The sequence below is a fragment of the Neomonachus schauinslandi genome, chromosome 2, assembly GCF_002201575.2.
Source record: "Neomonachus schauinslandi chromosome 2, ASM220157v2, whole genome shotgun sequence".
Classification (NCBI taxonomy): domain Eukaryota; kingdom Metazoa; phylum Chordata; class Mammalia; order Carnivora; family Phocidae; genus Neomonachus; species Neomonachus schauinslandi.
In genome coordinates, this window is record NC_058404.1 from 58,467,726 (window position 1) to 58,482,922 (window position 15,197).

The 15,197-nt window shown below is 42.6% G+C and overlaps 1 protein-coding gene across 1 annotated transcript in view; it reads left to right on the plus strand.

Annotated features, from left to right (window-relative positions):
• MFAP3L (microfibril associated protein 3 like) overlaps positions 1-15,197 on the plus strand; it is a 36,645-nt gene that overhangs the window by 7,224 nt on the left and 14,224 nt on the right. Inside the window, exon 2 of the mRNA XM_021698789.2 lies at positions 14,331-14,756. Coding sequence (XP_021554464.1) covers positions 14,462-14,756 — 295 coding nt within the window. The 5' untranslated portion in view covers positions 14,331-14,461. The remainder of the gene's footprint in view (positions 1-14,330; positions 14,757-15,197) is intronic.

The window sequence follows — 15,197 nt, forward strand, 5'->3', positions numbered from 1 at the left end:
TGTTGTCAGTCCCAAGTTGGAGGGAAGGTTTTTTTTCCTTCAGGGTTTGGACAAGCCTGGATTATTTGGTGTCCGAATGAGTCTTGCTCGTTAGACTTCCCAAAGGTAACTTGGTTTTCTCCATCTTAAAACACTTTTGAGGAACTTGAAATTAATTTCTAGAAAACACTTGAGTATTACCAATACTTTGCTTCACTTGGGGCAGAGCATTTCTCCCTGTGCAGCTGGACCCAGGACCTATAGTGGACTTTTGCTTCCCTCCTGCCTTGCTAGGGCATCTCATCTCTACCTCTGTGTTATGGCTGTCTCCCCTTCTTTCACTGGTGTGTTAGGTTTTACTTCCTAAGAAATGGATCATCCATCCCAGAACCCTCTTCATCATTTCTCGTAAGCAGCCTTAGAGGCCCCCTTATTAAATAGAATTTCTGGAGGAATACTCTAATATCCCAGAGTTCTTAAGATGAAGATCCATTACATGAGTGTTGCAAAAATATACTATAACATAGATTTTTATTTTTAATTGGCATGCCGTGTTTATTTCCATCCCTACTTATCTAAACTAAGCCATTACTCCTGCTGAGAAAACTATCCTGTCTCCTTTATTCATCCTTCAGGATTTGACCAACCCCAGGGAACATTCTATGACTTTCCAGCTGGCCGTCTGAATTTCTGTGGCATTTGCCCAGTTTAGTGTTAATTATATATTGTTTGGTATACAGTTATCACCAAGATTCTAAGCACCATTAGGGTAAAGAACTGGTCTTAAAATTTTTTTTAAGCCCACAGCAATTGGTACTAACCTGATAATAGTGGCCTCATAAATACTTTGAGTTCAGCTTAACTGATATAACTGGCTCTTAATTTTTTATCACTTAGCTGAATCTGACTGCACAGGTTGAGAAATCATTAAGAACATCGGGCAAGTATGCTCAGGGCCTTTTCCCATCAAAGCTGAGAGAATAGCAAAGCTTCCTTCAAAACTGTGTGTGGCAATCACTAAATCCATATTTTCAACTTTCTTCTGGTTTTTTGTTTAGTTAAGGTAATTTTCCATATTGTTGCACTGAAAAACACTTAATTTGGGGGAAAGGTTGATCTTACGATATGCACTAAAGTCAAGCTAGAAGAGTATTTGGATTCAACAAAATTTTGAAAGATAATTGATTTTATGTCCAAAATTTTAAAATAATTTTTAAAATAATAACAGTATTTCAAAATAATTAATTTTAAATAACAATTCTGAAAGCTTGGGTGCTTATGACATTTAGACAGTTTGGCCAAGCCGTGGTATTCATTAAGTGATATTTGTGCATGGGCTGTAAGAGCCAGGGAGTGAGGGAAGACGAGGTTCTGTGAGGGGCTTCTCCTAGTGGGTTGGCGGCTTGGTCTCTGCTGCTTTCACCGTCAATGTGGACAGAAAGAACACCAGGGGCCTGCCTGTGTCCTAGGGTAGCGTGAGACTCAAATGGGATACCATCCGTGGGAGTGTTTTATAAACCGTAAGTGCTAGGTAAGCATAAGGGACATTGTTATTGAGCTCTTAATAACAAATCAGATAGGGTTTGAATTACAGGATCTCTTCTGATCTGTTTTTCACTAAGATCCAGTTCCTAGTGTCTGTGAAAAACACTTGGCATATGTGATTCAGGGAAATATTCATTATGCAATTTCACTTTGTGATAATAAGCTGGTAAAGGAGGAAGGAGGAAAGGCTTTTTTAACTACCCTCTTCAGTTACTGAGCATATTTTTTCAAATAGATGAAATTTTACTCTGCTGAAAGAAGAAACCCAGGGTAATCCAGTTCCTATACCGTGAATCTGAATGGCCTTAATCAAACAAGCAGAGAGATAAGGAGTAAGGGATGGTTTTGACATTTGATGTATAAATTAAGTAGGCGGTTGCTTTTCATCTCAACAATAAAAAGAATGCATATTTCAGGCATGGAAAATAGTCCCCAGATACATTACGCATGCCAGACAGCAGCCCCAAGTCCTCTGATAGACCGGCTCCCTCAGCCTTGCTCCAGGGCCGTGTTGGGAGCAGCTCAGCCCCTCAGGGCTCTCTGTAAGGAAGGATGGGTCTCTTGAAGACTGACTTTTAAAGAAATCTTGGTTTATATTTTAAAGTTAGTTTCATGGTAAGGAATAGACTTAGTTACCCAGAATTTCTAAGAAATGGGCAGAATTTGCAGGAAATGTAGGGCAAATGTAGATGCCTAGTAAGTTAGTAATACATCGAAATGAGAGGGCATAGAACTAGTATAAATTCACTCAGCAGGGTGCCTGGGTGGCTCAGTTGGTTAAGTGACTGCCTTCGGCTCAGGTCATGATCCTGGAGTCCTGGGATCGAGTCCCGCATCGGGCTCCCTGCTCAGCGGGGGGTCTGCTTCTCCCTCTGACCCTCTCCCCTCTCGTGCTCTCTGTCTCTCATTCTCTCTCTCTCAAATAAATAAATAAAATCTTTAAAAAATAAAAAAATAAAAATAAATAAAAATTAAAAAATAATAATAATAAATTCACTCAGCAGATATCCAAGCCCTTGCAATGAGCACAGCATGTTTCTAGACACAGGGATACGACATACTACAGCGAACAAGGTCAACAACAGAAGTCCATCCGTCCAGGAGCTCACATCTGCATAGGAGCAGGGTAGTTCACGGTATGGAGAAAAAGGCAGGGTAAAGGTGACAAGGATTGATGGCAGGTTGGAGCACGCTATTTTTTTGTAAGATTACCAGGGAGGGCCTTGCTGATGAGGTGACATTTGAGAAAGGAAATGTAGGAAGTGAGCCTTGCAGGCATACCAGGGACTTATTTCAGACAGAAGGAATAGTAAGTGCAAGGGTTCTAGTATATCTGGCACATTCCAGGATTAGCAAGGCCCAGTGTGGCTGGCAGCGAGCGAGAGAAGGGTAGAGAGGTCAGAAATGAAGATTGCGAGGCTGCTAGGGGCCAAATATCGTAGAGGCCGTGGGAAGGCTTTCTCTGGTCTTTACCTTTGAATGAAGAACCTCTGGAAATGTACACTGTAATAATTTAAAAGTGTTCGTGTTTCATTTTCATTTTCTTTGAAGCTTCCCCATGTTGTTACTAGTCATTAAAAAGGGGGAAAAAAAGTAATGAACACCTGTTCCTAGGACAATCAATAAATATTTGAACACCAACCATATTTTGTCATAGTGGAATTTCATGATAAAAATTGTACCCCTAAATGGCAAGAGCAGACCCAAGACCTCTCTGTAGTGAATTATCAAGTGAAATGTAGATTTCACGGCCCCAGTTGGGGACTGTGGTATGCCTTGACCAGCCCCTGCAGGAATCTGAGCTGATTCACCTCAGCAGTGTGGTGAGGGTGTCTGGAGGGTGTGGATGGAGGGTCCAAAGGCCTTGGGAGCTTGAGTCGGTTTTCTTTTTCATTATATTGCTTAGGATGTGAGAAACACTCAAGAAGTTGCCTTTCCTACGGAGAACAAGTTACCATGTGCTGTATGATGCACAAGCTGGTTCCTGGGCCATGACCAAGTCATGAATGGCTTGGCGACTACAGTTCTTTGCCCTGGTTGAATTTCCTGCAATGGGATCTTCCTTGGACACAAAAAAATCCCTGCTCTTTCCCTCTCCCCCTGCCCTTCTTTACCACTCACCATTCCATCCCTTGGCCAGCCCCAGCCACGCTCCTGGTTGTCATGGTCATAGAATGGTAGATCAGAAGGGGCCTAAGAGATGGGTCTGCAGCTGAGAGGGATCAGCTGACTCCCAGAAGTCATCTACTAGTAAATGGCAAAACTGAGGAAAGGAATTTGTGGGTTTTAATCCTAAAATGCTAAACTAGTTCCCTCTTCACAGCTCATCCTAAAATTTCTGTTCTTGACTTTAACCTCAGGGCCCATCCCCTTTCTCATCTTAGGAACCTAATTCCAACCCTTTGCTGTATTATGATGTCAGTTCTCTGGCTACAGGGAGTCCTATAGCAAGTTCCTCTCCACATTGGCTATCCCTTGGAACACTGGATGTATTCCTATTAGACATTACTCTGTGTCTTGTTTGGGTACTATTAATACTGTCCTTCATACTCATGATAAGTGAAATAGCTTTATCATGGGCTGTCCAAGCACAAAATAATCAACCACCCTCATAATATCATGTCAGTGGAAAACTGCCCACAAGTGCATTACATCTGGCCAGTTGGGAAGCTTTCTATGTCCAATCAAATGGGGAAACTGAGAAAGGCACTTTTACTCTGAAGGCCTTAGGAGTTTACAAAGTATACCAGAATCCACAAGAAAATGTACTTGTTGGCAGTTGCCTCAGGCCATATATCCTATTTAGGAAAGCAAGTGAAGAATATTGCTTCTGATATGTAGAGCGGCATACTCTGCTGCACGGCAGACATGCATCTGCCTCTTCCATCCGGGCAGAGAGCTGGCCAGCCTGGATCTGCAGGCAGGCAGCTAGGGGTCAGCACCTCAACAAAATATCTCCCTGATACCGTGGGATCCTCTGGCCATTTTTCCAGGCTGGAGAAGAGTTCTTACTCATTGATATGTGCAGCCTTCCAGATGCCCATCAGCCCCTGCCTGACTTCACTCTGGATAGAGGGGCTTATATATTAAGTACCTCAAGAACTTCTGAGGAAATGGGCTTGAGATGAAATGAAAAAAAGAAATGAAAGTTGGCAGAAGTAGTGCTATAGATTAGCAAGTGACATAAATTAGTTGTGCTAGAAAGAAAATGTGAATCTCTCTATACACGCACTCCAAGTGCATAGGGAAAATATTTTGAAAGCACTCAATTATTTTTTAAAAGGGAGGAGATACTGGAAAAAATATCTTGTGAATAGGGACAGGAAGAGAAAGACATAAACAGAGGTGCTTCTGAACCAGCTTTAGGTTTTATAGGTGTATAGAATCTGATAAATGATGGTGTCAGAGATTCAAGAAAAATGCCAAGACAGCATCTTAACCCTTTTATCTGCATTGTAATGTGTTTTGGGTATTGAGCTGGTCGCATAAAGGCACCATCCACCAGTGCGTCTATCCCATTTGTATTCATTTCCCAGTTTTGGTTTATTCCCTGGACCATCAGATTCTGGAGGAAACATCTCTCTGATCAGTTAAGGATTTGCATTAATTGGGCCCAAAACTATTTTAGCCTGTTCGTTTAGAATGAGAATTTGAAGAAGCTGAATACACACTGAAACATCAGTAAACTCTTCCAAAAGATATACCTATGATTAGAATAGCCCTCAGTGCATGTTTCAGCTGCTGGGACAACTCAAGAATTGCCTTTGTGGAACCAAGAGATTGTAATGTAATTCAGGCCAATCTGGGTGTGAGCTTTTTATCCTGGTTCTAAGCCACTCAAAGTATGTGATGCTGGGAAATGGCTCATCTTCTGTGGGCCTCCCTTTCTCATCCTGTATAAAGGAATACCTTTATGAAAACACATGTGAGTTTTTCCAGATCTAATATTCTAGTTACGTGAACAGATATGTATGATAGACCTGTTTTTATCTTGCCTAATGTAACTGGACCTGTACAGGAAAACCTTTATTATAATTCTCTTTCTCTTCCTCCTTTTTAAAACATTACATTTCTGGGGGCGCCTGGGTGGCTCAGTCGTTGAGCGTCTGCCTTCGGCTCAGGTCATGATCCCAGGGTCCTGGGATCGAGCCCCACGTCGGGCTCCCTGCTCCGCGGGAAGCCTGCTTCTCCCTCTCCCACTCCCCCTGCTTGTGTTCCCTCTCTCGCTGTGTCTCTCTCTGTCAAATAAATAAAAAAAATCTTTAAAAAAAAAAAAAAAACATTACATTTCTGGGGGCTTTATTTTATATCAGCCTTACTTTTAATCAGAGAAACATACCATGTGGGAAATTGTGATGAAGATCCAAGAATGGTTTCTTAATATTATGCACCACCAAAAATAAAGTATTACAAAGATGGCATCTCTGGGCCTAGAGTTCCTTTTCAGGTTTGAAAAACGGTGATTTAAAACAGATCCGTCGGGCGCCTGGGTGGCTCAGTTGGTTAAGCGACTGCCTTCGGCTCAGGTCATGGTCCTGGAGTCCCGGGATCGAGTCCCGCATCGGGCTCCCTGGGGCTCAGCAGGGAGTCTGCTTCTCCCTCTGACCCTCCTCCCTCTCATGCTCTCTGTATCTCATTCTCTCTATCTCAAATAAATAAATAAAATCTTTAAAAATAATAATAATAAATAAAATAAAACAGATCCGTTTTTGAAAAGTATGTGCCTTTTATGTATCGAAAAAATAACAAAGCATAGAATTCTGTAGACGCCTGAACATTAGCGCAGTTGATAAAGTAGGATTGAGACCTTTTGTTCTAGCTCCTTCTAAATTGTTGGGTGAGCTTAAAAGAGCTCATCTGGTGGCCATTCACAGCAGTCCAGCAAGTCAGGGTATACATTTTGTTCTGCCCATTAAGTAGCTATAAATTATCCCATTACCAGGCAGTTAATAGACAAAGGGGGTGCCAAGAATGCCATGAGGCCTCTTAGTGTCTTTTTCCTTCTAGGGGCTGACTACTTCCCTAAGACAGTCCTACTTCTCCCATGATATGCTGCCATATAGCTCCCAGTTTGTGACAGTTGGTAAATGTCAGTGTCGCGGCAGCTGCTTGTCCTCCTCCCAAACCTTCCATCAGCGGGGACTTGCGGAGCAAGGAAGGCGTGAAGCCAGAAGGAGAGGGTCGTGGAACAGGCAGGAGCCACCACAGGCTGTGCTCAGCCATGCGGCGAGCAGACAGGCCCTCATCCACGTGTAGCCGCACCTGAGCAGCGCAGCCCCAGGGGGGTGTTGGCTGCAATCCCTAACTCCTGCGTTCGTGCGTAGCCCACACACAGTGCCAGGCGCTGGTTCTTCCGAGAGCCGTTGGTGTGACCCGAGGCACGGCTGCTCCAGAAGTCCGGAGTTCCTTTCACCCGCTGTATTGTCAGGCACTCATTAAATCCTGTACGTTCTAATTCCTGCACCTCTTTTGGATCTGCCCACATCTTGGCTGCCCCACTGCTCTTAGTTCACACCCCTCTGTTCCTTCTTTCCTTCCGGCATATTGTAGTAAGCCTCTAGCCACCTCTGCATCACCACACTCTGAGCCGAGTGATCTTTCTAAACACGAAACTGGCATGTCACTTCCCCCTTCCAGAACCTGTGAGTGTGCCCCATCCTTGGTATTACACACCATTCCCTTCATTATTTGGACCAGCCTACCTTTCCAGCCTTCTTCCCCCTCCTTTCTTCTACATATCACGAAGTGGTGCCTAATTCCATGCAGCTCCCTAAATGTACCAGGTTCCCACCAGTCAGCATTTTCTTGAATATGCTCTTCCTCTGGGGTCAGCCTCACTCCCTTGGCCTATTTTGGTGAACTCCTTTATAATTGCACTAAAGGGCCACTTCTTATAGAATGTTCTTCCTGGCCCTTCCAGACCACTTGGGTCTCCTCTCCTGTACCCCCAGAGGATCTTTGACCTCTTTCTGATGGGTCAGTTTTCATACTGCCTTTAATTGTTGCCTTACTTTTCTCTCTCCCCCTATTAGATTTGCAGATGACAGGGGGTAAGGACTGTGTCTTACCTTTATACTCCTAATCCCTGGCAGTATGCCTGGCACAGAAAAATTTCTCTGTTAATGTGTATTGATTTGGATTGAACTGACCTATCTGGGTGCCTCTAAAAGTAACCTAACAACAGTGTTCTTCCATTCTTTCATGTAATGATCCCATTTGCCATCTGAGTGAGCAATTACCTTTGTGTTATTAGCGGCATTAAGAATCTCTACACATATAGATTCCAGAACATCCAAAGGAAAGAAACAAAGACAGTGTGAATCTTTCTGCAATATAGCTGGACATTGAGATAAAACTTATTAGACTTAGCACTTAAATGACTTGATTCTGGACTGTCATAATTGCTACAGGAATACTGTTGTTCTACAAGTTTTTTGGACTTTGACTTTGGATCCTCATAGTCCATATTCAGACACCACCTTAGCTACCTAAAAACTCGGTATATGTTGATCTTAAAAGAAGTTAGGGGGGTCCAAATTGGGGCCATAACCAAAACGGCCCCAGTTGCCTACGAGTTTTTAAATAGTGTTTATGACGTAATGAGTATTTCAGTGTCTCTGTTCACGTCCCATGAAGTTGGGATTTCTTCTCCTTGCTGCAAGAGGAGAAACCTATCAAGAATGTGTTCTAAACTAAAAGGCAGCCTTTGTGTCAATGGCATCATTTACACACAAATGAAAATAGTGGTGACTCTCAGTAGATGTTGTGACAAAATCTAGTTATGTAACTATAAAATTACTCATCATAGTTGATGGGGAAATGTCAGCGTGAACTGTGCCAAGAACAAACAACAATGTATATTCATTTAGTCCAAAACACTCTTAAACAAGGGGCCCTTTCCTCCCAACTCCAGAAATACATGGTCAATAGTCATGTTTTATTATAGGTGAGGGAACAAAAATAAGATCCAAAAAAGCATTTTATTACATGCTTTTAAGATAAAGTACAATCATTGGGAAATAGGGAAGAGGCTGAGTAAAGAAAGGACATTTGATATTTGCTAAATATTTTCTCTTTTATTTATAGAAAATATTCTATGACAGTTTTCCCAAAGGCCATGAGTAAACACATGAAGCTTAACAATTTGTCCATTGTAGCTTTTGTTAAACCCTGGTTTTGGAATCTGTGGCCTTTGTTCTTGTATTTTGAAGGACTGCATTTTAAACTGCTGGATTATAGTGCTTGTGGTTTAGTCTTTGGTATCTAAAATGTCTTTCACAATGTTATAGTGTTATTAACTGAACTTTTCACGATGCTGTCTGTAACATCTGACAAGCTGCACGAAGTACATTTGTAGAGTATTTCCCCAGTGCCCAAAATGACATGATGTCTCTATGTTTTTCTGGCAACACATTGTGAATTTACTCCAGTTGCCATTGGATCTCACGTAAGTGTGGCTTCATACAGCAAGTATGTAAGCATTACTTCGGGTGCCCAGTACTAAGAAAACTCTACAGAGCTATTTGCCAGAGTTTCTACCATCAAGGAGCTCTGCTTGTAATTGTGAAAAGACATTTCCTCAGCACAAAGCTAAGAAAAATGCAAGATCATACACCAGGAAGGAGTGTCACAGGTTCGGTACAAGCTGTAGGCTCACGGGAAAATTAGAAGGACCGGGATGGCTGTGAGCTATGGGGCTGTGGTAAGGGGAAAGTGGAACTGGGATTGGGTGCTGGGTAGGCAGTCAACAAACAGCTCCTCCAAGTGTCACCCGGACCAGCCAGTGCTCCTTCTACATACCCACCACTAAGCTCAACCTGGAGAACATACTGGAATTAGCTATATTTCTCTCCCTAATAGATTGTAAGTGGACTAGCCTATGGCTTATTGAGCTTTGTAGCACTCCCACACCCTACCGCCTGCCCTAGACCCCTAGCAGTGTGACCAACACAGAAGCCATACTTAAAAAAAAAAAAAGAACTAAAAGGGCATGGTATGCGATCTGGTGAATTCCTACTAAAAACTTTTAATTCATTAATGTTGATCAGTTAAATGCTTTATTTTTTAAAATAAATGTTCACAGAGAGTTTCTGAGTAAAAATGCATTGGCACAAACAACCTACAAATTACACATGATGATTTCTGTACTTTGGTAACTTTTCAAAATGGGAATGAGATGGGGGAGGGAGGAATGAGTTTGCTACCTGAAAACCCTGCACTAAAATCTCTGCCTCTGTTCCTGTGAAGGACTCTAAGGGAACTCGTTACAGTTCTGGAACAGTTGCTGTGTTTCTAGCCCAAAGTACCTACTGACATTATTAAAATAGAATAGCAGTGTCCCATTCTCTTTATTCTTGCTAGCACAAGGTGTTTGAAAGTAGAAAACCAAAGTGGCCAGCCTTTGTTTGAAAACAGTTTTAGAGTTCTGCATTTTAAAACCCAGTTTGATCTTCCATTTGTTGCATTCTCCCTAGTCGTGAAAAAAAGAAATGTTACAGAATACTTACTACACACACTGATTAGAACCACCTCGTACGTTGTCTTGTCTGTCATTCTCCCCCAAGCTATTTAGTCAGGCATTGGCTCTGGTGTGGGCGTCAGGGCGTCAGAGAGGAGTGACCCCAGATGCTGTCCTCAGGAGGCTCAGTTCAGGGTCTGCCCAGAGGGGCAGCTCGTGTATTTTCAGACTCAAGTCCCTGCAAAAGGAGCCAGCGCTGAAAATCCTTTGTAATTACTTCCGGTGCTGGTGGGAGGGCAGTCAATAATGTCTTAGACAAGACCAAAAACAACTAGGTAGGTCTTTTAAATGCTATAATAAAAATCAACTCGAGAAGCGTAATTTCAGCAAAGGCTACTTTATACGTTAGGCTGGCAATTCTTGTTTCTCAAGCTGAGTGTTTAGTAAGTACGTTATGTACATTTGATCATGAGTCCTTGTAATTGTCCTGTACTTGGTGAGTTCTTGGCCAGAAACACATAGCCAGTGAGGGTGGTTAGATCCCGGGTCCTGGCCCAGTCTACCTGCAACCTGAGGCCGTGCTCTGAACAACCATTCTGTACTGAATAGGTCAGCTTTACAACTTCCCTGTTCAAAGGAAACCACAAGTGAGCCAAGGAAACATTTACAAACTCACAACAGGGTATGTGTCATGCGGTTGCAGCCTGTGCTATCTCCCATAGACCACGATTCCTGCTGGCGGAAAAATGTGTTGGCCTTCCTGACACAGGAAGGCCCTCACGTCCACGGGGGAGTGTGGAAGTCCACAGCACTAAGAAAACTCTTTGTCTTCCCCACTGAAGAAATGTATGCTCTGAAGCTAATTTACCACCCCTGATTTATTTACCTCTTCAGTTTCATTGTCTACCGAACTGGAATAATTATTTCTGCCTTTGGAGAGAGATTCATTTATTCAATAACTTACTGTCAGGGGCAACTTCAGACACTAAGGATGCCAAGAGGAATGAGGCAGACAGAATGGTTAGTGTGGGACAGGCCCAAGGATAGACATACACATTAGAGGAACAGAATGCAGTTTAGAAGTAGACTCACTGTTTTTGACAAGAAGGCAAGACAATCCATGGAAGAAATGATACTTTTTTTTTAGAAATGGTGCTGAAACAACTGGCTATCCATATGGGGGAGAAATGAACCTCAGCCCTTACCTCATGCCATACATAAACACACAGCAAATACTGGAATGGATCAGTAAAAACATGGGGCACAAGGGAACTTTTGGTGATAATGGAAACATTCCATATTTTGTTTATTGTGGTAGTTACGTAGTTACATACATCTGTCAAAGCCCACTAAAATGTATACCTAAAATGGGCACATTTTATCGTTTGTAAATTATACCACAGTAAAGTTGATTTTATTTTATTTTATTTTATTTTTTTAAAGATTTTATTTATTTATTTGACAGAGAGAGACAGCGAGAGAGGGAACACAAGCAGGGTGGGTGGGAGAGGGAGAAGCAGGCTTCCCGTGGAGCAAAGAGCCCGATGCGGGGCTCGATCCCAGGACCCTGTGATCATGACCTGAGCCGAAGGCAGACGCTTAATGACTGAACCACCCAGGTGCCCTGTAAAGTTGATTTTAAAAAAGAAATCATATCCTGTCACTCCTTTGCTAAAATTTTCCAGTGAACGTTAGGTAAATCCAAACTCCTTTGCTCTGTCCTACAAAGTCCTAGGTGATCTGGACCTGTCCACTCCTCTGTTTGCTTTTGTTGTTCTTCCTGGAATGCTCTTCTCCCAGATCTAGGTGTGGCTGATTCCTAAAGAGGCTTCAGCTCAGGGGCCACCTCCTTGGTGAAGTTGCCACCTCCTCAGTGAAGTTCTCCCTGATTGCCTAACTCAGTATTTGAGTACATCATGGTGTGTTTTCCGAAGCATGCATCATTAGCTGAAATTCTTATTTACATGGTATTTATTTATTGTCTGTTTTTCCCCATGAGAATATAATATCCACATAACAGGAAAGGTCTGTCTTGTCTACTCTTCTATCTTTAGGACCTACAATAATGTCTGCCTAATAGTTGATGTTCAATAATTATTAAAAAATTAATATAATAAAGTAATAAAAAGGGTAAGGAATTCCGATTCTATAACATAGTGCAGAAACACTGAAGGTTGCTAAGTAAAGAAATGGCACCACAGAATTTGTGTTGCAGAATGGTTATAGGGATTGGATTGGGATCTGGGGTAAGACTGAAGGCAGGCAGATGATATAGAAGGCGAGCCCACCATTTCTGGTAAGGAAAAGATAGGGAGGCTAAGCTGAGGCTCACTCAGAGGACACAAGGGGTGGAACAATCCAAGCAATATTTATCAAGAGATGGAATCAGCAACCTGTAGCCACGTACATTCTGAGGGGCCAAGGGTCATAGTGGAATCGAGGATTCTATCCATGCATACCCGAGCTAATGATGGTGCCCTGAACTGACAGAAGGGGATGAGGGAAATGTAGCATAGTTAGCAGATGAGTTTGGCTTGGGATGTTAATTTTGAGTTACCTGCAAAACATCCTCCTAAAGCTGTTTACTGGACAGTTGGTAATACCAGTCAGAAATTCAGGACGGAGTCAGGACTGAGGACATGGATTTGAGAGTTATTAAATAAAGGCATGGAAATGGAACTTTGGTAAGAGCTGAAAAGAGAAGAGGGCCAGTGATGAAACTCTAGGGGTTAACTGCCTTGTAAGGACTGGAAAGAAGAAGAGGAACCAGTAAAGAATAATGAGAGCAGTTAGGAGGAGCAGAGTGTGGAAGCCGGGGAAGCAACTTTGCTCACTATAGTGGCACTTGCCACGGAAATCTGGCAAGAGAAAGACTGAAAACTTGGCAACTCAGCGTGACTGGTGACTTGAGCAAGAGCTGTTTCAGTAAAGAGCAGGCCAAATACAGAATGTAGTCGTTTGAGGAGTGAGTGGCGGGGGGGGGGGGGGGAGATAGGATAAGACGCAGAGGATTCTTTCCAAAAGGTGGGAAAGTAGGAATTCATGCCTACACAACCTAGTAGGAGAAAGCAGTCTTTTGAGAAAGGTAAGGATACCACTGGGCTAAGGTGCTTGATTCAAAACCTTAAGGTGTCTATAGGCATCTTGGGAAAAGGCTACTGAACGAACTCAGCACTGATACACAGATCACCAGATGTCACCGAGGGCCTGGCTAGGGTGAGATGGTTCCTTTAGTTTGGCAGTAATGACATGGTTGTATGATTCTCTCCAGTAGGTGCTCCAGCCTCCTGGGTGCAGGCACCAGGATGACAAGTGATCAGCTTGATCACGGTTGTATACTGGCAGAGTAGTTGTGGCAGAAGGACAGGGGGTGAGGATAGCAGGGACTGTGGTCCACGTCATTGGGTCTAGACTGAGACAGAAGTGGAGCATGCAGGTCTGGTGGGGGGCAGAGATAGAGACTGAGGAAAATAGAAGGGCTAGAAAGTTCAGTGAGGGGAGTAAGAGATCTGGAAGAATGGTCAGGTGCAGTTAAAGATGGTAGAACTTCAGAACTCCTCGGCACTTCGGAATTGAGAATGTGGAGAGATGAAAGGTGCAGGGTGTGGCTACGTGGTTCATGGATGAAATGGAGGATAGAGATATAGGTGAAGGTTAGATCTTTATAAGCACAGCCACCACAGTGTCACCCCATTCATCCTGATGTCCCCCTGCCTCCGGGAGACAGATGAAGATTGAAACCAGGGAATTCCGTGAGTGATCACTAGTTGATAGGTAACAATTACATGGAGCAGAGAGAGCTAGATAGTATGAAGCTCAAAGGAGCATGGGCAGTTGCCAGAAACGGGGGGAAGGCATATCTAGAAGCCATAATGGGGAGTGAGGAGAATGCCAGACTGATTCTGGTGGAGTGCTTCCAAATGCTGGCAGCACTCAAGCTGTGACCACTGAAATCAACTGGAAGGAAAGAGAAGAGGTGAAGAAGGACCCCAGGTGAACAGTCAGGTCATCTGCAATAGCAACAGGTGACAGGGTAGAAGGAGACCTTATCATGCTAAATGAAGGGAAGCCTGAATTGGTTTTGGAACTCTCTAAAGTCATGTGATATAAATTTAACATACAAAGTATATATTTGTTCCTACTAAGCTATATGTTTCAACAGCAAAAATAACAAAATTGTATTGTTATGATTTCTGTGAAAAATGTAATTTAACATTCTGAACATCTAGTTTGTGTGTTTAAAAATTATATAGGTGTGTATTTTAGCTGGGTTTCTAACATTTTATAAATAATATTGTTAAAGTATGAATGCTAATATTTATGTGTGTGTGGATTTTTTTTTTAACAGGTTCTTAATCAAGAACCAGCTCTATGGATCCAGGACAGGTTTGTCCCATGGCCTGCTCTGAACAGCGTGTTGTCCGATAGAAGATTCCATTGGCAAACCATCTCTATTGCCTTATAGAGCAAGCAAAGAAGATGGATCGATTAAAGAACCATCTACCTGTGTGCTTTCTACCTACTGTGCCCTTTTTAATCCTAGTATCCACTCTAGCGACTGCTAAGAGTGTGACTAATAGCACTTTAAATGGCACTGACGTGGTCTTGGGCTCTGTGCCTGTAATCATTGCCAGAACTGACCATATCATAGTCAAGGAAGGGAACAGTGCCTTGATTAATTGTAGTGTTTATGGCATCCCTGATCCACAATTCAAGTGGTATAATTCCGTTGGCAAGCTGCTGAAAGAAGATGAGGAGAAGGAGCGAGGAGGAGGTAGGCTTTCAAGTTGTGTCAAATGTCATAAAATACAAACACAGACTCTGGAAGCCACACTGAGAATGTTAGTTGCTCTTATTCAAGTCATTTAAAGATCTCATTCTGTCTTCTTTGCTAAGGCAAGAGAGAGAAATATATATCCTTAAGGATTCGAAGCAGTAATTAATTCATAGTTTTCACTCTTCGACTCAGAAGACAAAGGGCAAACATAAAAGTCTCTTAAAAGGCCTCTTGGAATTTTGTAGTATAATGCATACAAAATGTTACGGGGACGAATGTAAAGTGGATTTTCCATTAGTATACGTTCCATTTATAAGGGAGTTTTATTTTGTTTCAGGGGAGCTGGCTCCAGTTAACAATATAGCAGTTGTTTATGGTTAAATGGTTAATTCATTGACTGTGGATTTAAGGACCACACTTCTTAAAAGAAGTCTCTGT